Raw genomic sequence first — 21,989 nt, forward strand, 5'->3', positions numbered from 1 at the left:
CACAAGTGGTCCACGGTCCGCTGTGTGTGTTTTTCTGCCCACGTTGGTCAATCTGCCTGCCCAAGGGTCACAATGTTAGGACCGGCTCCTTCGCATCGCTGGCCCAGCGCCTCCAGCTTCACAGAATCACCCTTTGTTGGGAGGCGGGCAGAGGGCACATGCTGGAACCTAAGGAGGCATTCGCCGCACGGCTGGCGTTGACGCTCGCCAAGAACCAACGGCCATTGGGGGGGGGAGTGGAGTGGAGATTGGAATTCTAAGCACAAGTGTGAGCAACTTTGTTTTTCTAATCCGGCCGGGTTCAAAGTGGATGGGCTCGCGTTGGGCACAGCTGCGGCTGTCTGAACTCAAACAGGTGACGGGCGCAGCTGTCTTCCTTTTCAACCGCTCCAAAAGACGGAAAGTGTGTGTGTGTGTGTGTGTGTGTGTGTGTGGATTTCACTATTTCCTCACTGCATCGCTCATTAACCCCCGAGAGTCCTCAGCGCCATGCTTCCTAGACTCCAGAACCCCTTGTCCTGGATCGGGGCCCTACTACTTTCCCCAAGAGAAGCACTGGCGTGCTTTCTTATATTCTTCCCTGAAAAGCGATTTCATCTGTGTTTGTTTCTGTCCGTTTCTGCCTAGTAAAGTGAAGCAAAAAAGGAAAAGGAAAATGGGGAAAAAAATAAGAGTACATTCCAGTGGTTTGAATTTGTGTCTGGCCGATTGCTTAAGCCATTCCTGAGCATCGGAAAGACCCAAGAGGAAATTGTTGACCTTCGGAGTGAAGTGGGGTGTGTTAAAGGTCACTGCCCTTTCTCTACAATGTCTTCCACAGATCAGCAAAGGAGAAGGCACCTGTTCCTGTAGGCTCTAACCACAGAGATGAAGTGGAGAAGACACCAGGACATGGGAACATTTTGTAATTTGTTCCCATAGCCCAGTATCTTCTCAGCTTCTATCTTCCATGCTTCTTCCCACAGCCTTGGAAAGCCCTGACCGAGCACCTTGAAGCTTGCTGGAAAGAAGGCTGAGAATGGGCTCCAAGGAGACCGTTCCTCCTCTGAATTTTGCTTTGCAGGTTTGAATCTTCCTTCTGCAAGTTGGGAAGGGACATAGCTTCTGCTTTCCATGCAGAACATCCCTGGCTTATTGCACAGTGATGGGAAGTTGGAAACTAATAAAGAGGCTTCTGCACTTTGTTTTCCCCAGCTGTCCTTTTATAGAACCGTTATTTGCAATACTCATAGAGTTCAGGTGGGCAGAGTGCTCTTTTGCTCAGGTCTTGCTGAGGGCACCTGATTGGCTCTTGTGAGACCAGGAGGCTAGACTAGATGGGCCACTGGCTTGATCCAGGAGGCAGGGTTCTTCCGATGTTCTTAAATCCAAACAAGCATGCATTGCAGCCAAGAGACAAAATGAGAGGAGGGCTACGTAGACATGGGTTTTTCTGAGTTGCTGGCCTCAGAGATAGATGGATGAGTGGAGGACGGACTGAAACCCCTCTCCCCTCTCCCCGTCCTCTCCTGCATAACTTGATGGGTTTGTTAGCGAACAACTAAGGATGGATTAATCTCAATTTCTGGTGATGTCCTTCTTCACCACATTTTGGCATCAGTTTGCTATTTATTTATTTTTTAATTCCTGGTGAAAATTTGCCCGCATTTTGTTGAACATTTCTCTTAATACGACCATTTTCGCAAGCCATTGCCCGTTAACACGATGCATCTTTGCATGTTATTTCCTCCAATATCTGCATTTAAATGCACATTCCCCCCTGACACGTGGATACTTGTGCACGGTTTCTGATCAGAGGACCAAATTCAGAGCAGTGTGAATTTTGAAAGGTAGCTCGATTTTGGACCATTCAAGGAAGAGTTGATTTGGAAGCTTGGTGTTCAACTGTGAACCGAGTCAAATTCTTCCCCCTCCCTTGTGAATATGTCAGGATTTGACCAATGCAGATGTCAAAGATTCCAGAAGGTAAACCTGCAAGGGACCCCCTCCCAAAAAAGCATGAGGTTTTTGATTTGGATCAGCCTTGAGATATCATGTATGGATAGGAAATCCATCAGGCATCTGGGCATTTTAATATTTTCACAGTCAATCGTTGTTTGAGGCTTCAATCATCTTTGGGTATAACACTCCCTTGATTCCTCCTGGTTGCTGCTGTTCAACTGTTGCTCGTGTGTCCCCCCCCCCCCAGTCCATGCAGCTGCAAAGATGACGTTGAAAGGACCAGCTTACTGATTATTTGTTTCTGGAGTTGCATAATTCCCCCCGCCTTCCTTGGCAGGCGTTCATCTCAATAAAAGAAACTAAACCGGGGGGGGGGGATTGGAAGCCTGTTTGAAAAGGAGCAACAAGTGTTCTGTTTAAAAAAAAAGAAAGTTTGCCCCCCTTCCCAGAAATGGAGTATGGGCAGCTGTCCCTTTAAATATTAATCAGTGCCTCATTGAGATGCAAATATGTTAATGCCAAATAACACTGCTGCAGCTGCAGGGAATGGGCAACAGTTGGAGCTGACCTTCTTCTGGAACTGGAATAATGGTACAGGTGCAGGACGACAGCACAACCTTTCTCTTAATAAGGCAATTTGTGTGCCTCTGCCTTTCAAGGGGAGGGGTGAGAGACGCTGGGGAAGGGGCAACTATCTTGTGGCTAAAGCAAGGTGCTAATCTTACAATAGCTGGGTTGAAGGCACAGTCGACACAGGGCATCTTTGGTTCCTCGCCCTGAGGCTCGGCTAATCAGAACGGAGATCTCCCCTGCCCCGCAAATCAGCTGGACTCTGGCCAGGACCCAACCATAAAGTATTACTTGTTATGTTTCCAAGATAGCATGCAAACAGGAAGAGCAGGGCAGCCCCAGAAACAAAGTGGGGACCAGAGAGCAATTGCCTGCCCAATTAACTTGATGGTTTTCTCTGCTCTTGTGAAATGCTCAGATGTCCCAATGGGAAGCCTGCAAGCAGCACCGGAGGACAACAGCGCCCACTCCTCCTGTGCTTTCCAGCAACTGGATTCAGAGGCACGGTGCCTCCAACAGAGGAGGCAGAACAGGGACATCATAGCTAGTAGCCAGGGATAGTCTTCCTCTCCACCAATGTGTCCAATCATCTTTCAAAGCCATCCAAGTTGGTGGCCACCACTGCCCCTTGTGGGATTGAGTTCCACAGTTTAACCAAGGGCCTTCTTTGGTCTGCTGGTAGCAGATCACAATTGATCAGCAGCTTCCTGTGCTGCCAAGGTGACAAGGTCCTGCACACTTCCTGCTCCTTCTGCTTCCAGCTCTGGCTGTCATGCTTTAAGGAGGACATCGACCATGAGCATGTTCAGAGGGGTGCGATGAGGATTGTGGAGGATCTTGAAGGCAAAGGCCACGAGGAACAGCTGGAAGAGCTGGGTATTTTGAGTCTGGAGGGTCCAGGAGAGACATGAGAGCTATCTTCACATATCGGAAGAGCTGTCACAAAAGTAGTGGTGGAGCAGATGCAATTTCTGTTAGGGGAAGGGCCAGAGTTCAGTCACAGAGCACCTGCTTCTTACATTCACTTCTCCACATTTTCACATCTGTTTGCAGTTGTTGTTTTTTTTAAAAAAAATAAGAAATGCCCTCATGAAAATTTATGTAAATTGAATTTTTGTATGCAATTTTGCCCAATATACACATTTTTTTGCAAAGCAATTCCCCCATATGCAATGCATTTTTGTGTGCTATTTTCATTAATATATGCATTTCATATGCATATTTACCCCTAAGATGTGCATATTTGAACACATAACTTGGCTGGAGAACTGCAGTGCAAAATTCAGAGAAGTGCAAATTTCATAGACTGTCAGGGTGGTGGTGGTTCAGTTTGTGTATTGTTTTGGGAAGTGCAAATTGGGGTGGTTCACCTTTCTACGTGAATTGAATTGAATTCTGCCTCATTCCTAGTCTCATGTCATTCTCTGCCAATCATCTGGACCAGTGAGGGTGGGGCTAACACCTCACACATCCGTACCATAAAACAAACTTCAATCCCATCACTGGCCTCATTTGAATTCACTCTTAGAGAGAGCAGGGAGGGCATTTCTAGTCAACTAAGTCTGACTCAGAGTAGACCCACCAAAGTGAATGGACCTAACATTGCCATCTTCATTCATTTCAGTGAAAAGAAGCGAAACATAAGCCACATTCACCCCATCCATTTAAAGCTCTAGCATACTGATTTTAAAAGTCATGGCTTCCCCCAAAGAATTCTGGGAGCTATAGTTTCTGAATTGTTAAAAGATCCCTCTATTCACCTCCCAGAGCTACAGTTTCCAGATTTCCCTGGGGAAAGGGATTGATGGTTAAACCCCTCTGGGAATTGCAGCTCAGGAAGGGGAATAGGGGCCTCTTAACAACTCTCTGATGTTGGGAAAGATGGAACCTGATGTTGGGAAAGGTGGAGGGCACAAGGAGAAGGGGACGACAGAGGACGAGATGGTTGGACAATGTTCTCGAAGCTACAAACATGAGTCTGACCAAACTGCGGGAGGCAGTGGAAGACAGGAGTGCCTGGCGTGCTCTGGTCCATGGGGTCACGAAGAGTCAGACACGACTAAACAACACAACAACAACAACTCTCAGCACCCTCAATGAACTACAGCTCCCAGGATTCTTTGGGGGGGGAACCATGACTATTTAAAGTGGTATCATAGTGCTTTAAATGTATTCTGTGAGTTGAATTCTACCCAGAGTGATTATATTTTTACTAGTTTTTGGAACTCCGGAAGCTGTTGCGATTCTCTTGAAGCAAGGTGTGTGAGACGGTGGTTCTGGGAAATTAAACATTTCATTATCTGTTCAGCAAATGAATAACTTTGCCCTGGACACCTAAGTACCAGGCAAAGGCAGCTGCAACGTCCTTGTCCGCCCCCCCCTTCTTTTTAAAAAGAAATCACAGAGACGGTCCTGCAGATGGCTCCTCCATCAACAAGCGCTGCAGCTGCGTGGCATTACAGCCCCTCCGCGTACAAGCAGTGTGCGAGAATGTGGACGGATGAATTGGAGAGAGGAAGAAGGAGCCTCATTTGGTCTTGTTGAGCACCGGGGGCGGGGTGGGGGTTGGAGATGCGACATGGAGGGAAGAGAAGAGACAGATAAAGAAAGACAAGGAGCAGACACCCTTCCCTATACTTGGGGAGGTGGGGGGAATTCTGTCCAGTTTGCAATTAAAGGCAAGCTTCCAAATCTGCACACTTGGAAACAATAAGCAAATTAAGTCTGAAAATAATAAATCACACGGCACCTTCACTCAATGGCAGCCCAGTCCATTCAGACATCTCAAGTCACAGATTCGCAAACTCTACCAGAAGCAATCTCATTCACTGACAAAGCCCCCAACTACTTGGGTCCAAGGGATCTCAGGAATTGTCTGAACCCTTCTATTCCAGCTCAGTCACTGACATCATTTGCATGAGTGTCTCTGGTTGCTCCTTGAGTAGCCGAGGCTTGTTTGGCAACAATGAGAAACCGAGTCTTTAGTGCCATTTGCCCAGTCCTGTGGAACTCCCTGCCAATAGAGATTCCGCCTTCTGCGGCAACTTTTAAATGCCTGCTGAAAACCTTTCTATTCTTTCCGGCTTATGCAGCCAAGTAAGAACATATCCTTCCACAATGGTTTATTGATGTGTGTTTTTAACTTCTTATGGTTTTCATTGTACGGTTTTGTTTTTTGTTGCCATAAGCTCCTTTGATTCTTTTTATGACACAGCAGTATGCAATATTTTTATAGATAAGTATAAATAAATAAATTTCAGCAGAAAATAATGATAAAGGATAAGCTGTGCCTCACTGGAGGGAATTGTCTCTCCTGGGAACTTGATTAGATATTTGTTCTAAACTCGTCTTGCTTTATTTTGTAGGAATCCATGCATCGTGTCCCAGAGTATTCAGGCGCTGAGCAATCAAATGAATCATTATCATCCTCTACGGCCAATTACAAACATGCATCAGCTTCCCATCGGGGCACTCATGTGACCCCCAAGTCAAGGAGATAAGCAACTATACAATCTTTAGAAGACATCTGAAGGCAGCCCTGTATAGGGAAGTTGCTCTAGTTATAATGGAGTTGGATGAAACCCTTTATTTCCACCCCTTGTTTGGTTGGGCTTCCACTCAGAGAGCTGGAGATCTTGACCTTCCTTCTTTCTTCTCTGTTGGCCATCTGGCAAAAGTACCTGCAAGACGGTCACAATCCCTTTCCTTCATACACTTGTCTTTGGCTGACTTGCAGGGAACCAGACAGGGTGGGTTAGGGAGGAGGGAAAATAGAAATGCAATGAGACTTTGCACCAGACTAGCACTTAATAAATGCTAGCATGAATTAGGAAACTCCAGCATCTTACTGTAGGGTTGCTGAGACAGGCCAGTTCTTGAAACTGTTATGGACTACCCCAGATGGGTTTTCATGAAACGCCAGATGGGAAATATATTCAAGCATTGTAATATATACAAATTATTTAATGCTTCTAGCACCAGCCCCCCAACCATGGGTTATTACAAATCTTTACGGCTACAATCAGCAAATATATCATCGAGGTATATAAAATGTACATATTATAAACACTTGTGAGTATCAGGTCAGATGCACTGATATTGTCTAAAATAATAGACATATTTTATTTCTATAACTAGAGAATAACCTTCTGGGGAATTTCAGTAGAAGCATGTTCTTCATACAGTTTCCATCAGCCCCAGCAACTGCGATTACTGAATGTTGTACCCCTAAACATCTGGAGGGCTACAGGTTGGTCTATAGACAAACAACTTCTTTGTTTGTGGAAGCAGAGCAAAGTTTTCCTCTGGAGTGACTTTCTGGATCTTATCAGCAAGTCTGGGTTACGCTTTTGCCCTTCTGACATGGCCTAATTGTGCTTTAACCTCAACCAACAACTTTGTGAAATGGGTTGATACGAGAGCTGCTTAAGGTGACCACGGCTTTCATTTCCTCCTCACAGATAGGCTGCTTCATAATCTGTTGCCTATTTGTTATTGTTGCTAACTGCTTGCAGGCCACATCAATTGAGCACAATCATTTCCTCCATGTAGGCGCAGAAGTCTCAGTGATGTTATCCTTGGCTATTAAAGAGCAGAGTGCCCAGGGAAAGCCAAGATGGGAATTGTGCAATTTTACGTCCCTAAACAGGCTGGTGCAGTTCTCCTCTCTTCCATTTTTGTATCAGGCTAGCCCATATTTTTTTGTTCTCAGGCTACCTATGTGTGAGTGGGCAATTTGGCTCGATTTCCTGGGGGACAAGAAGTAATGCTTTTGAAAAGTATTAGGCATTAATGCTTCCGAATACCAGTTGCTGGAAACCTCAGGCATCTTGTTGGCCACTGTGGGAACAGGATGCTTAATCCTAGATGGCTTGATCCAGGAGGGCTCTTCTTAAATTCTTACCTTCCAGGGGGGCCTTGAGAATTCATTAAGAGGCTCCCCCACCTTCCCTCCCAGCTAAATTTTGCACTCCGTTAATGGCTCACCCACTCACTAGTTCTCTGTTAGCAGGACCTTACAGGATAGAACAGTGCTCTGTGCTTAAAGACAAGAACTCTGCATCAAGTAATCCTACGGACATTGAGCGTCAAAGGCCAACGCCCTCAAACTGCTACTGAAAACATCAGAAGACCATCAGATCAAAGATGGCCCAATTGGAAGTCCGCAAGCAGGACCTGAGCACACCAGCACTGTCCTCACGTGTGATACCCAGAAACTAGCACAAAGAGGCATTTGGAGGTTCTATTCACAAGCAAGTGGTATACAAATTTTGCTAAAAACAACCCATCGATATATTTTTCATCAAAAGGCTGAGCACACCTCGACTGCCATTTTTATCTGTTCCATCCAGTTCTTCAGAATCTGCTTCCTTTCCCTAATCTCCAGTCTCCAAGCTCCTCTGCCATGCGTAGCTTGTCCCAAACATCTTTATCTACCCAGACACATTCTGGAGGGTGTGGGACGGACAGGGAGGCCAATATTACTTTCTTCAACAAAGCGATGAGGGTTTGGGAAGAGACAAAAAAAATCCCCCTGAGTTTACAAGAGACCAGGGAGGAGAGGAAGAGTCTATGTTTTTACAGCCTTCGCTCCTCTGTTTGGAGAATGATCACTATTTGTCTGGAATGCTTCCGGTTCTTTGCCTGCTTGGGAGTCTCTTCTCTTTCGTTCTCCCCGCAACAACCCCCCCAACCTCTTTTCCTCCTGGGCCAGAGAGAACCAGGAGACAGGACAAAACACAACACTTCGCAGCTGTGCGTCTCCTTCCTCCAGGACCCGGAGTTCACTGGCGATGCTAATTGGTTTTGCAGAAGCCATCAAGACGAACTGTCTCTGAACGCCTCTGAACGGATGATACTCCTAGCCGGAGAGGGACTCTGCAAAGCCCCACACATCTGAGTTGCTTTTCAGTCCCTGAGGTGCAAAAGCCACGGTCACCTATCCCTGTACTTGAAAATACAAAAATACAGCCCTTGTAAATGGGGTCCACTGGAATTCAGACCTATTTGTTTGTAAAATCAGAGCTTTGAGCAGGGCAAGCCTGGGGAACTTTTTTCAGCCTGAGGGTTGCATTCCCATAAGGGCATTCTTTGGGGGTGAGGGACGATGACGGGACATGTCACTGGTGGGCGGTGTCAGAGGCAAAAGTGAGCCGGTCAACCAATGTGAACTTTACCTCTGTACAGTAGTTATCTTCTAGATACATACACCAATCCATTAGGGCAAGCAAAAGTCATGACCAGAGTTCTAAGACACATTCCAGCCAGGCAAAAACACCCAAGGAAGGTGATAAGCAAGGCAGGTGAGGGGTTGGAAGGCGCCCAGAGTGGCTGGGGAAACCCAGCCAGATGGGTGGGGTATAAATAAATTATTATTATTATTATTATTATTATTATTATTATTATTATTATTATTATTATTATTATCTTTTGCAGGCCTGGATGAAGGAATGTTTATGTCTGTATATATACCTACAACCTTTTGCATAGCCAGAATGTAATATTGTGTTCTAATCTTGTATATTTTAATTGTTGAAACCCTTAGGCTGAAGGGTTATAATTTGTATAATAATAATAATAATAATAATAATAATAATAATAATAATAATAGACGTGGGTGGCACTGTGGGTTAAACCACAGAGCCTAGGACTTGCCGATCAGAAGGTCGGTGGTTCGATCCCCGCAACGGGGTGAGCTCCTGTTGCTCGGTCCCTGCTCCTGCCAACGTAGCAGTTCGAAAGGACGTCAAGTGCAAGTAGATAAATAGGTACCACTCCGGTGGGAAGGTAAACAGCGTTTCCGTGTGCTGCTCTGGTTCGCCAGAAGCGGCTTAATCATGCTGGCCACATGACCCGGAAGCTGTACGCCGGCTCTCTCGGCCAATAAAGCGAGATGAGCTCTGCAACCCCAGAGTCGTCCGTGACTGGACTTAATGGTCAGGGGTCCCTTTGCCTTTAATAATAATAATAATAATAATAATAATAATAATAATAATAATAATGTGCTTGCCGTAAGAGCCACATCCACTGCTGTGCCCACTTGCCTCTGGCCCAGGCATCTGGTTGGCCCCTATGAGAACAAGATGCTGGACTAGATGGGCCACTGGCCTGATCCTGCAGGGCTCATCTTATCGTCTTAGGTTTTACGTTATGACTCATAATTCGACACTGAGTGCCTACCATTTGGCTAACCAACTGGGGTAACAACACTAAAATCTAGTTGGTTATATAATTAGAAAATTAAAGAAATCCAAGCAAGCAAGGCTGCGAGAATAAGAGGCTGAGATACATCTGTCTACGGAGCCTTATCCATTTTACTGTAAAATGCTGAACATGAGAAAAAGGCAGATGCAACATTTTAAAAAGTAAGTAGGGTTTTCAAAGTCAATGGTTCTTGGTCACGGTCTCTTCATTTGTTTGCTTAACCGTCTTGCTTGGGTTGGGGCCAGTTTCGAGCCTCGAAAAACTTCTTCAAGCCCTCAAGGTTGACGGGTGGGAAATAGGGCCCGATCCTCTTTCGGATCCACCACTTCCCGTCTCTGGCGTGGTTACCTCCAGGGCGGCTAAACTTGTACCTGTAGTGCTCGCCCCGAACCCACCTATAAAAAGGAACGAAACACCACAGAGTGAGGGCAGGAACCAACAAAGAATGCAAACTTGCGATTCATATTTGCAAAATGTGCCTTTTAAAATAAATAACTAGGCCCCTACCTCTTTATTTATATTAAAAGTATATATTAAAAGTAACTGCTCTTGGGTGTGAAGGTCACCAGAGGAAACCCTCCTGGATACTGTCCAACTTTTTCTTACCTGAAATCCATAAACAAATGTTTAGGCCCCAAATATCCGAAAGAACCACCCCTTTCTCTGCAAACTCTCTCAGGTGTTATGATCTGTGGGCCTCTTGGTAGTTCCTCCTTCAGAGGTTTCATATATGATTTGCCCCTGTGGTTCTTAGTTGTCTTAACCAATAACATTGTTAACCTTACATGGGGTCACAGTACTGCTTGGTTTTGAATGTGGGATTTGTTTTGTATTTCTTAGACAGGGCTCCTTTTTTGTCAGGATCTGTACACTGCTTAGAGGGTTCTGCTGAAGAATGAAGCAGTGTATAAAATAAATGAGCAAGTAAGACTAATAGCTGTAGTTCCAAATGGCTGTGGCTGATGGGAGTTGTAGTCCACAATGGCCATGTGCGTTCAAGCCCAAAACATCTGGAGGGCACCCAGTTGGTGAAGGCTGCCCTCACATAAGCATCTATTTCGTTCTCCGAAACAAGAGAACAGCTGGCAAGGAGAGGGTGAAGGGCCAGCTTATTTGACCCCGGAACCTCAACAGAAGCAACGTCCATGTGTTCCTTAAGCCGTAGTGTGGGGATCTGCAGGAATGACTACTTGGGAGGCTGAGAATGCATGAGAGAGAGAGAGAGAGAGAGAGAGAGAGAGAGAGAGAGAGAGAGAGAGAGAGAGAGAATTCCCAAGAGAAATGAATAGGCCCATATGGAAAACAGCATTTGGGGAAGAGATACGAGCAATGTGAGAGTTGGAGAAGAAAGGGGAAAGAAACCATTGTGGGGTGAGGCTGCCTTCTCCCTGCTTACTATCCGAAAGCACACTCTGACAAGGCTGCGCCGAGCAGGCCGGTGCTTCGGAGACGCCACCACACCATGTTGCTTTGCTGGAGAAGTTAATAAAATAACCCACCTTATAAACATGTCAGCATCACATCAGTGCTCATTGGGAATGTCCTCGCTTCGCTACTCAAATACAAAAACAGCCACTGAGTTGGGCAGGAAGGTGGAGCAGCTGCCTTTCCCTCTGCTCCATCCCCTCCGCCGAACACTAGATCCTCAGGGATGTTATACAGCTGTAGCTGAGGAGTCCCTGTGGCTAAATAACAAGAATCCTTTACACATTCGCAACACCTTGCTAAACCTTGAGCGAATGGACTCTTGTTTAGTAAGGTGTTTTGGTTTTTTTTGCAAAGGAGATATATACACGCAAACCTTTTTTTTTTTTAATGGTGCTCTTGCACATCACCTTTCAAGTCCTCTGCTAGCTGCTGGGGTGTCACAGAATGTTCACAAACATTCCAACTTCTCTGGGCAAAAGAACCAGCGGCGTTTGGCATGCAGTGTTGACAAACAGTGCAGATCTGGAGCAGAAGTGGAAGGTCAGTCTGGGCAGGACTGGGCAGGAGGGAGAACAGAAGGAGAAAAGCAAAGGGTGCAAAATGATACGCAGGATCCTCGGGCCGGCAGGAATTGTGCAAAGTTGGATGGTGACGAGGAAGAGGAAGGAGGGGTCAGAGGGACGTTTGCTAAGGAAGTGCAGGAAGGAGGTTATGAAGCTGAGACTTGACAAAATGGTCAGTGCTTTGGGGGGGGGGGACAGTCCACCACCAAATCACAGGGAAAGGCAGTCTGTTGGGAGGAAGTGAGTAGACAGGCAAAGGAGCTGTTCAATATGAGGAAATGTGGGCTGTGCATGTGTGCATATTAGAAGAAATTTGCTGATGGATTTTCATAAGGACTTTCAAAAACAAACCATTTGCAAACTGATGTGGAAATGTGGGGAAGTGAACTTAAGACTGGAAATAGGATAAAGTGTGTGTGTATGTGTCAGACAATGTCAGACAATGGTAACCAGCAGCCTCCATTGGCTGCAAGATCCTATGGGGTGTGTATGTGTCAGACACCCCAACCTACAGCCCTGGGGCACATGCCAACCCTTCACAGACACTCTGCCCTTTATGACAGGCATGGTACCTTTTTATGTTCACTGCCTGCTCCCCAGTTTTGCCTTGGGATTGCCACTCAATCTATTGATGGTGGTTTTGCTGCTGAAAGCTTCTGCTGCTCTCTAATTGAGTTTGTTCCATAGATTATTCTGGGGCTTTGTTCTAGTTTCTGATTTAATTCATATAAAATTATATAATATTATATATATATATATATATATAAAAATTACGAGTGCCAGAGCGCATGGAAATGCTGTTTACCTTCCCACCACAGCAGTACCTATTGCACTAGTGTGCTTTCGAACTGCGAGGTTGGCAGGAGCTGAGACAGAGCAATGGGAGCTCACCCCGTTGTGCGTGGTGACTTTCTGATCAGCAAGCCCAAGAGGCTCCGTGATTCAGACCACAGGGCCACCCGTGTCCCTGGATATATAAATATATATTTCATATCTTTATAGAATCATAAATCTGTAGAGTTAGAAGGGACCCCAAGGGTCATCTAGTCCAACCCCCTGCAATGCAGGAATCTTTTGCACATTGTAGGGCTTGAACCCTGAGATTCTCATGCTCTACCAGTTGAACTATCCCACTCCCTAAGTGGCTAACGAAAGTAACAAATAAATGCATAACAAAGAATGGAACGGGAAAGTTGGAGTAGAGCATCTTACAAAACTACAACCCAATTCAATAGAAGACAATGTAATAAAATAAAAAGCAGCACATTTAAGAATCAAGGATACTTCCCCTCTTGATCCCCCTTCCCTCTTGCCAAGGCACATCCTGAAATGAAGCTTTTATGCCATGCTTTTATAGAATCATAGAATCATAGAATCATAGAGTTGGAAGAGACCACAAGGGCCATCGAGTCCAACCCCCTGCCAAGCAGGAAACACCATCAGAGCACTCCTGACATATGGTTGTCAAGCCTCTGCTTAAAGACCTCCAAAGTAGGAGACTCCACCACACTCCTTGGCAGCAAATTCCACTGTCGAACAGCTCTTACTGTCAGGAAGTTCTTCCTAATGTTTAGGTGGAATCTTCTTTCTTGTAGTTTGGATCCATTGCTCCGTGTCCGCTTCTCTGGAGCAGCAGAAAACAACCTTTCTCCCTCCTCTATGTGACATCCTTTTATATATTTGAACATGGCTATCATATCACCCCTTAACCTCCTCTTCTCCAGGCTAAACATGCCCAGCTCCCTTAACCGTTCCTCATAAGGCATCGTTTCCAGGCCTTTGACCATTTTGGTTGCCCTCCTCTGGACACGTTCCAGTTTGTCAGTGTCCTTCTTGAATTGTGGTGCCCAGAACTGGACACAGTACTCCAGGTGAGGTCTGACCAGAGCAGAATACAGTGGCACTATTACTTCCCTTGATCTAGATGCTATACTCCTATTGATGCAGCCCAGAATTGTATTGGCTTTTTAGCTGCCGCGTCACACTGTTGGCTCATGTCAAGTTTGTGGTCAACCAAGACTCCTAGATCCTTTTCACATGTACTGCTCTCAGGCCAGGTGTTACCCATCTTGTATTTGTGCCTCTCATTTTTTTTGCCCAAGTGCAATACTTTACATTTCTCTCTGTTAAAATTCATCTTGTTTGTTTTTGCCCAGTTCTCTAATCTGTCAAGGTCGTTTTGAAGTGTGATCCTGTCCTCTGGGGTGTTAGCCACCCCTCCCAGTTTGGTGTCATCTGCAAATTTGATCAGGATGCCCTTGAGTCCATCATCCAAGTCGTTGATAATTTATGCCTTTAAAAAAATTTTTTAAGTCGCTTGGAGACTCCTTATGTGTCAAGCAGCCATTAAAGTGACTGACTGAAGTCTCTACTTAGCTGTCCCTGACAAATCTGTATTCCAAGCCAATAACCTGCTTCTCTTGCAGCTGCTTTTTAAAAGAGGAACAGTACTTCTCTTCTCTCCCCCCCTGTCAACACGCATGTGCGTGCGTGCACGTGCACACACACACACACACACACACACACACTCCTTCCAAACCCAGGGACCGAAGTGTTAGTCCCGCCGTGTTTACTTTTCAGAAGCACAATATTTCCTGCTAATAATTAAAGCATTACTGCCTCTTGACGTTTCCCAGGTCTAGCCAGCTTTGCAAGCCAGGCAGGCTGCTTCATGGGATGCTATGGTTTCAGGCACTGTGCTGCTCCCTGCCTGGGGAACACCCCCACCCAAATTCCAAAGTGAGAAAACACAGCCATCTTATGGAGCATCCTAGCTTTCTGGAAAACCGCTGAGCTTTTGGTGACATCTTTCCCCATTCAACTCACTTTATTGCTGGTTTGGCAATTTGCTTTTGGTGACACAAGGTGTGTTTTCAGCTGCTCCTAAATCCCACTGATTGGATTTCACTGCTGAAACTGGGGTGATGGTGGTGTTTAGTGGAAGAGCATCTGCTCCGCATGTAGAATGTCCTGGCTTGGGAGAGACTCCCTGCCTGAAACTTTGTAGAGTTAGATGGGTGAATGGTTTGACGCAGCAGAAGGCAGCTTCTCTTAGTTCTATATTCAAAGTCATGAGGACTGGAATCTTGCTTTATTTCTAATGAAACAGCCATAGAGCATCAGTGGTAGAGCATCTGCATTGCATGCAGAAGGCCCCAGGTTCAATCACTTTTAATCTCTGGGTAGGACTGGAAGATATGGGACACAGGTGGCGCTGTGGGTTAAACTACAGAGCCTAGGACTTGCCGATCAGAAGGTAGGCGGTTCGAATCCCCGTGACGGGGTGAGCTCCCGTTGTTCGGTCCCTGCTCCTGCCAACCTAGCAGTTCGAAAGCACATCAAAGTGCAAGTAGATAAATAGCGGGAAGGTAAACAGTGTTTCCGTGTGCTGCTCTGGTTCTCCAGAAGTGGCTTAGTCATGCTGGCCACATGACCCGGAAGTGTACGCCGGCTCCCTTGGCCAGTAAAGCGAGATGAGCGCCACAACCTCAGAGTCGGTCATGACTGGACCTAATGGTCAGGGGTCCCTTTACCTTTACTGGGACTGGGAGATACTCCCTGTCTGAAATCCAGGAGAACCACTGCCAGTCAGTGTAGACAATACTGAGCAAGATGGACCAGTGGTCTTAGTTGCTAGAAGGCAGCTTCCTTGGTTCTTATTTCTGCCATGCCTCGAATCCTGCATTCAGAAAGGCCCGGCTGGAGAAGGGCAGGCCACAGCTCCCCACTTCGCCTTGCCAAGGCCTAAGCGCCATTTGTTTCCACATCAACATTCCGCAATTTCCTTCTCAAGCCTGGGAGCAGCTGTGCGGCTGAGATGCAACCAGCTATCTGCCTGCGATGACATCTCCCAACTGTGAAAGTGTTAAAAATTAGCAGCAATATTTGAGCTGTTATGGCCAGGGTCTAAATCTTCCAGACAGCTGTAATTAGTTGCAGAGGCTGCAGCTGTCCCTCTGGAACAGATGAGATGGTTTTGGAGGGGAAACCCAAGCACACAATCTCTCTTTCTCACACACACACACAAAACTGGCAAGACTGCGAAAATGTTACCCTACTTTCAATGCTAGGCTCTCTTACAGAAATGACAAATTGAGGGGGTCCATGGGAAGTATCAACGCTCATGGTACAATGACGCTGAAATGTCACTCTGTCCAACACGGAATGGTCATTGTCAAGAGACATCGAACTGCAGGAGGGCAATGCATGCCTGGAAACGAAAGTCTTTAGAACTTGTCAGTGGAGTAGATTGATTGCAGTATGTTCAAACGCATGACACACCAGGCGATAGGCTTGCCATATTCTGCTCATGCATGTGGCTGACCATTGAGCTGTGGCCCCCCTCGATTCTCATGGGTGGGGGAGACCTCGAGGAAAAGTTGGTGCTAACTGCTGCCCTCCTTACGATTCCGCTGGGATTTGTTTCCAAGCAAGCAAATTTAGGTTTGGGGCACAAGGAGAGCAGGCTGTTGACTTTCAAGCTAATGTTCTGTGACACTGGAAAAAACCAGTATCAATCTCTTTCCTAATTGAAATCTAATTGTCCTTTCTCACTTAAGCAAAACCACATTCATGTGGCTGCAACCGCCTCCTGCAACAGCGAGCTAAATCACTTCTTAATTTTCTTAGCTGAAACCTCCAGCATTTCAGATTTATGGTGGCTAAATATTTTACAAACCATTGGCTGGGCCCTGATATTTCGCGTGTGGACATTTTGCAAACTTCACTTTGCTTGAAGTCAAGTTTCACACTCAATTAGGTTGCTCCCAACTCCACAATGGCGTCATTAAAAATAATAAAAAAATAGTAATAACCAAGTCACCTGCTTTTCATTCCATATTTATCACACTGGCTGCAACAACAACTACCCCTCCCTCCAAACAACCCCCTGCCTCCTTTGCTCTAAAGCTTTTCATTTTGAAGGCATTAACTCACTTGGAAATTCCTTTAGCTAGTGGGAGGAGGATTTCCATTCGTGGGACAAACACAGTGGAAGTGCTGACCCAAACGGACAATGGGAAGGTGTTTTTCCCCCCATCAGTTTGCCCCCAACAACAAACTATGTTATCCATTTCCATTATTTTTCTATCCCTTTGGGAAAGAGTGAAAGAATCGTACCCATGGGGTCAGTTTCCATTGGAGCATATCTCTGTTCATGAGGTCACCAGGCCAATGGCCCCTCCCTCAAACTGGTCAGGGGTGGGGATGTGTATTTCGATTGAGCACCGCTGGATAGCTCAGTCGGATAGAGCATGGTGCTGATAACACCAAGGTTGCAGGTTCAATCTCCATATGGGACAGCTGCATATTCCTACATTACAGGGGGGTTGGACTAGATGATTCCCAGGGTCCCTTCCAACTCTAGAATCCTATTGTCTCTATGTCTATATTTTCAGGCTGGAGAAGGCTACTCTGAGCATGATAACACACTGCCTCTTTTAACGATGTATGAGGATCCAAAGGCCCATCTAGTCCAACCTCCTGTTCACAGGAGGCCAACCAGGGAAGTCAGCAAGCAGGATCCCTTATTATTCACAACAATAAGGGCCATGCTACTTGCAGGGGGGGGGGGAGTGGCCAACAATAATCCTATATCATCACTGCATTTCCCGTGGGTTAGGCTTACCTTGGTGGGGCTTTGCCCTCAAACGGATTGAAGGCTATCAGAGATAAAACTTCCTTCTCGTTGGCCAAAAGCTTTCCGGCTAAGTGGATTATCCATTCGTTTTGTTCATAAGTCTTGAAAAAGAACACATGGGAGGGGAAGAGGATGAACATAAGGAGGAGGAGGAGAATATAAGTAGTCTGTCTGTCTGTCCATCTGTTCTCTATGCATTTGGACACCTCTTGGGATATTGTTGCCCAATTTGGCATAACAGTACCTAAGATGGAGGAGTGGGTCTTCGGTTATGTTAAAATACCGAATACTGGACACCACTGTGAATACTGGACACCACTGTGAATACTGGACACCACTGTGAATCAAGATGGCAGACCAAACCATTACTCAATCTGGCATGACAGTGCACAAGATAGACCAGGTTTTGGTCTACATTGGGGTACCACTGGACACCATTTGGAATCAAGATGGTGGGCTTTTCCAAATGGCACTGATTTATTTTTGGCAGGGGGCGTTCTTGGATTTCTTGAACTAACAACAACAACAACAAATGATCAGAACTGTCTAGATCACTTCTTATAGAAGGCTTGTAAATTGCTGCAATAAGGTAATTAAATAAGCCATGTGGATGTGCAGAACAGCCTCTGCCAATCTGGTGCTCCTGGGTGGGTGACTTTGCAGAAGCCCCAAACCTCAGGACATAAATACAGAATACACCTCCTTCACTATCAAATAAACATGGCTAGCCTCTTCACATCTAGGACTGAGGAGCCAGAAGCAATTGCTGATTTGCCATATTTCGAGGAAAGAACAGGGAATAACTTCATACTACTGTTTTACTGGTTTGATGTATTTTATTTTCAATGATATTGAGTACTGTTTTTATCCTGTATGCCATTTGCAAGATTAAAAAAAAATATGTTTGCAGTCACCATTAGTCCTACACAGAGCAGACCCACCGATAATAATGGGCATGACTAACTTAGATCTATTCATTGCAGTGGGTTTACTACAAGCTAGTTGGATATAACCCAGCAAGTGATTTATAAATGTTTTCAATAAATAAATGAACAAACAAATGAAACCAAGTGAGGATTCAAACCGTGATGTCCACGGTTCTATTCTGAGTCTCTACCCTGCATTGAGCCCCACATCCCACTGAACAAAGGCAAAACTGAAACATGTAGGGCTCAGTGAGTGGGTGAAAAAAGAATATAGCACTGCAAATTGTACCTGGAAAGCTCTCAGGACCTCCTAATGAATTTCAGGCACTGCAAAGAAGAAGGGATCCTCCTACCCCCAGGTTTGGTTTCTGTGTTGCCCAGTCCTCTGCAGGCAGATTTTATACTAAGCAAGCAGCAGGGGACAGTGTAGGAAAACAAAATTCAGCCATCCTATCTGCATGACCATGCCGAAGTTCAGAGGGTTACTCAGCGTTTTGGGGCTATATGCCAGTTAAATATTTGTGACTCCTCTCCTCTGGGATAGGAGGGTCTCAGGTGGATAGGAGACATTGGGTTCTGAGAGCAACTGAAGCTCTTATTGGAATAGTTTGGGAGAAGCCTCTTTCAAAACAGCTCTGATGACCCTTTCCATTTAAAATGGGACTCTGTGCCTCTGTCCCAAACTTTATTACGATTTCTTATTTGATATGCTTCAGGAATTATTACCCTGACTTAGAGGAAGAGCTGTAGCTCAGTGGTAGAGCGCCTGGTCCCTGGTTCAATCCCTGACAACATCTCCAACTAAGGCTGGGAGAGACCCCTGCCGCCTTTGCATCTGGTCCCTCCCACATGTGGCCCCTGGAAAGCTGCCCAGGTGGGAATGCAGCCCTTGGTCTGGAAATAGGGTATACACTGGGAGGCACAAGAAGGAACCTCAAAGGTTTTTGCCATCCTGCTTCTGGGGAGTCAGATAACAGAACTTTCTTGAGGCTGCACCAGTCTTCCTGCATCTGGTGCCCTCCAGCTGTTTGGGACTACAAATCCTATCAGCCTTAGCCAGCAAAGAATCTGGGAAGTTTCCAGAGGTTGTGCCACCCTTTATTTATTTAAACCCCACAAGTAACTTGGATGGTTCCCAACAGGTGGCTTACTCCAGAAACCACAGGCAAATCTCTTTTAAGTGTTCCTGAGCCCAACTTATTGTCCCTGGGTTAGAGGGGAAACTTTGAAATAATAATGCAGAGATAGTGGCTTTTAAAAGCCACTATCAGCATTATCAAAGGCTATTGGTCTTCATTGTCTGAGTACTATGAGTGGGCTTAGCTATTGTCCAGAACAAAGGAGGCATGGAGTCCCTGCTGTACAGCAGTTTTGCAATCTGAACAGGATAAGAAAATCCTTACCCTATAACTCTGCATACTTCAAAAGCTCTCTCTCTGCATGCACATTTCTTTATTAAGAAGTTTTAAGGTGATGCTTGCTGGCTTTGGGTCATTGTCCTCCCAAGTTGACTTAGCTCAAGACACACCCTGTGTTTGCAATAAATAAAAGTGTATCCTCTCATAATCTACATGTCTGACGTTTCTGAGCTCTGCTCTAACAGCTCCATTCTTTTCAATGGGGATTGCAGAGGAGAGCTTCCTTGTGGGTTTCTCTGTGGGCATCTCTCCAGGATAAAGCAGGATTTAAAAGCAAACAAGCCCCACAGCAACTTAGGCCAGTATTATTCCAAACAGAAGCACCCCTGGCTGGAAGATGGTGCAAACACGTTGCCTTATAAGCAGCCACTGGGATGGTCATTACATCATATGAAAAATGTATCAATTACATAATGAAAGATGCTCATGGCTCCAATGCTTCAATTCATAGAGGAGGCATCCCACTGCCTCTCTGCATGATGCTTTGGCCTTCCTCCTTTCTCACAAGGAAGCACTCCCAGAAAAACAACTGATAAGAGGGAAACAACAGACTGACAACATAGGAAGCTGCCTTCTACTGAGTCATTGGTCTACCAAGCTCAATATTGTCTACACTGAATGGCAGTGGCTCTCCAGAGTTTCAGGCAGCAGTCTCTCCCAGCCCTAGATGCCATTGGGGATTGGACCTGGGGGTCTTCTGGATGCAAGACAGATGCTCTATAACTCAGCTATGGCCCAATCCCCAGGTCAGCTACCTTTGGCCTCAAAGGACAGGCCTCTTCTTGGGGTATAAACATGTCACAAACCTCCAATTTTAATTCAGGATCAAAAGCATATTATGGTTATTAGAAGAATAATTGGGGGTGGGGAATGTATGTTGAGGTATTTGGAAGTCACATTGATTCCTCTTCACTGTTGTGTACTCAGCATCAAATAGCTGCCTGATTTCTTCTGCAGACAAGAGGAAGACCTGCAAGTGTGTAAGCGGACTGGTCACGTCTCTGCCAGCAACAAATGAAGGACACTAATTGAGAGCTACGGCTCTCAGGGGAGGCCGAGACACTCAAAACAAAGAGTGGTTTATAAGAAGGAGAGAGAGAGAAATGAAGAGAGGATATTATATTTGGCTAATAAAATTATGGTAACAGAAGCCCTTTCTTGGGAAGCAGTGTTGCGTTATATGAAATACAATTAAAAGCACTTCTGGGGCAGCAATTAAGCAACAGTCTGCTAACAAATTGCTCCTCAGGGCCGGGCATTCCAGGACAAATCCTCAAGCGTCTGAAATTTCGGATGTGCCAGCTATTCAAACATGTGAAAAGTGAAGGGCCCTCGGTCAGCCATGACAGGCTTTGGGCCTACTCCTTTCAACAGATTGTGTGCTGCTCTGGTGGAAGTCTTGTCACTCGCCTCAAAAGGGGAAACTGTTTTCAGGAAGCCTGGACAAGAGAGTGTTGTATATCAAGCAGTGATGAGGTGTAAAGAGCAACCTGTCACGAGCCACACAATGGGATGGGAAAAGATCTTCTCCATCCACCTCCCGGCCCTGTTTGGCTTTCAGCAGCTTATCAAGTATTGGGTTGCCTCAGGTGTTCCAGCTGGCCCCATTCAGCAGCCCACAGTACCAGTGCCATCAACCTTGAAAGTTATTCTGCAGGCTGGGATGATAATAAAGGCCTGTTGAAAATATAAAAGGGTGTCATGGGGATATGAACACCCAAAATAGTCCTATAGGACAGGACTTCCCAAACTGTGGTCCCCGGACCAACAGTGGTCTGTGAGCTTCATTCAGGCAGTCCATGCCATGCCTGTGGATTAAGCATTCATCTTGATCTTTAACTGTATTTTATATCTTATTTATTGTACTTTAATGTATTTACAATTGGAGTTACAGGAACCACCCCACAAAATCTGGCAATAATACCTTAAAAGCTGTCCAAATACAACTTTCCAAAATATAGAGCAGAAGAAAAAAGAAGATGGGCCTCAGTCCCACTGGTTTTGATAGTTATTTTAATTTCCAAGCCCATTTTGATTTGGGTGCTCAAAAATAAGCTGTGGCGATTCAGGTAGCTGCTTTTGAGCTGAAAAGGGGAGCTGTCGAATTGTGCCGCATCTATGGCTTCCTTCCTGAGTAGGGCATATTATTATAGAGTCTGGAGAAAGCATTGCATAGTGTGCGCATGTAACTGTGTCACTGAGCATGATCCCAAGTGAGCCTTGCATGTGGCTTTCTAGCATTTACATCCCTGAGTTCCTGCTTGTTATTTTAGTAAGTGAGAAGACTCTGTGGGTTAAAGCA

At 45.7% G+C, this 21,989-nt stretch overlaps 1 protein-coding gene across 5 annotated transcripts in view; it reads right to left on the reverse strand.

The window, feature by feature from the left end:
- Positions 1–9,806: 9,806 nt before the first annotated feature.
- Positions 9,807–21,989, reverse strand: part of LMF1 (lipase maturation factor 1) — a 161,722-nt gene continuing 149,539 nt past the window's right edge. For 4 of the 5 annotated variants that reach the window (XM_081170140.1, XM_081170141.1, XM_081170143.1 and 1 more), the window contains 2 exons: positions 17,332–17,444; positions 9,807–10,109 (listed from right to left, as the gene is read on the reverse strand). In XM_081170140.1, coding sequence (XP_081026266.1) covers positions 9,932–10,109; positions 17,332–17,444 — 291 coding nt within the window. In that variant the 3' untranslated portion in view covers positions 9,807–9,931. The remainder of the gene's footprint in view (positions 10,110–17,331; positions 17,445–21,989) is intronic. The other variant, XR_014002045.1, reaches the window with a different exon arrangement.

Source organism: Podarcis bocagei (assembly GCF_964188305.1).
Source record: "Podarcis bocagei genome assembly, chromosome: 14".
Taxonomy (NCBI): domain Eukaryota; kingdom Metazoa; phylum Chordata; class Lepidosauria; order Squamata; family Lacertidae; genus Podarcis; species Podarcis bocagei.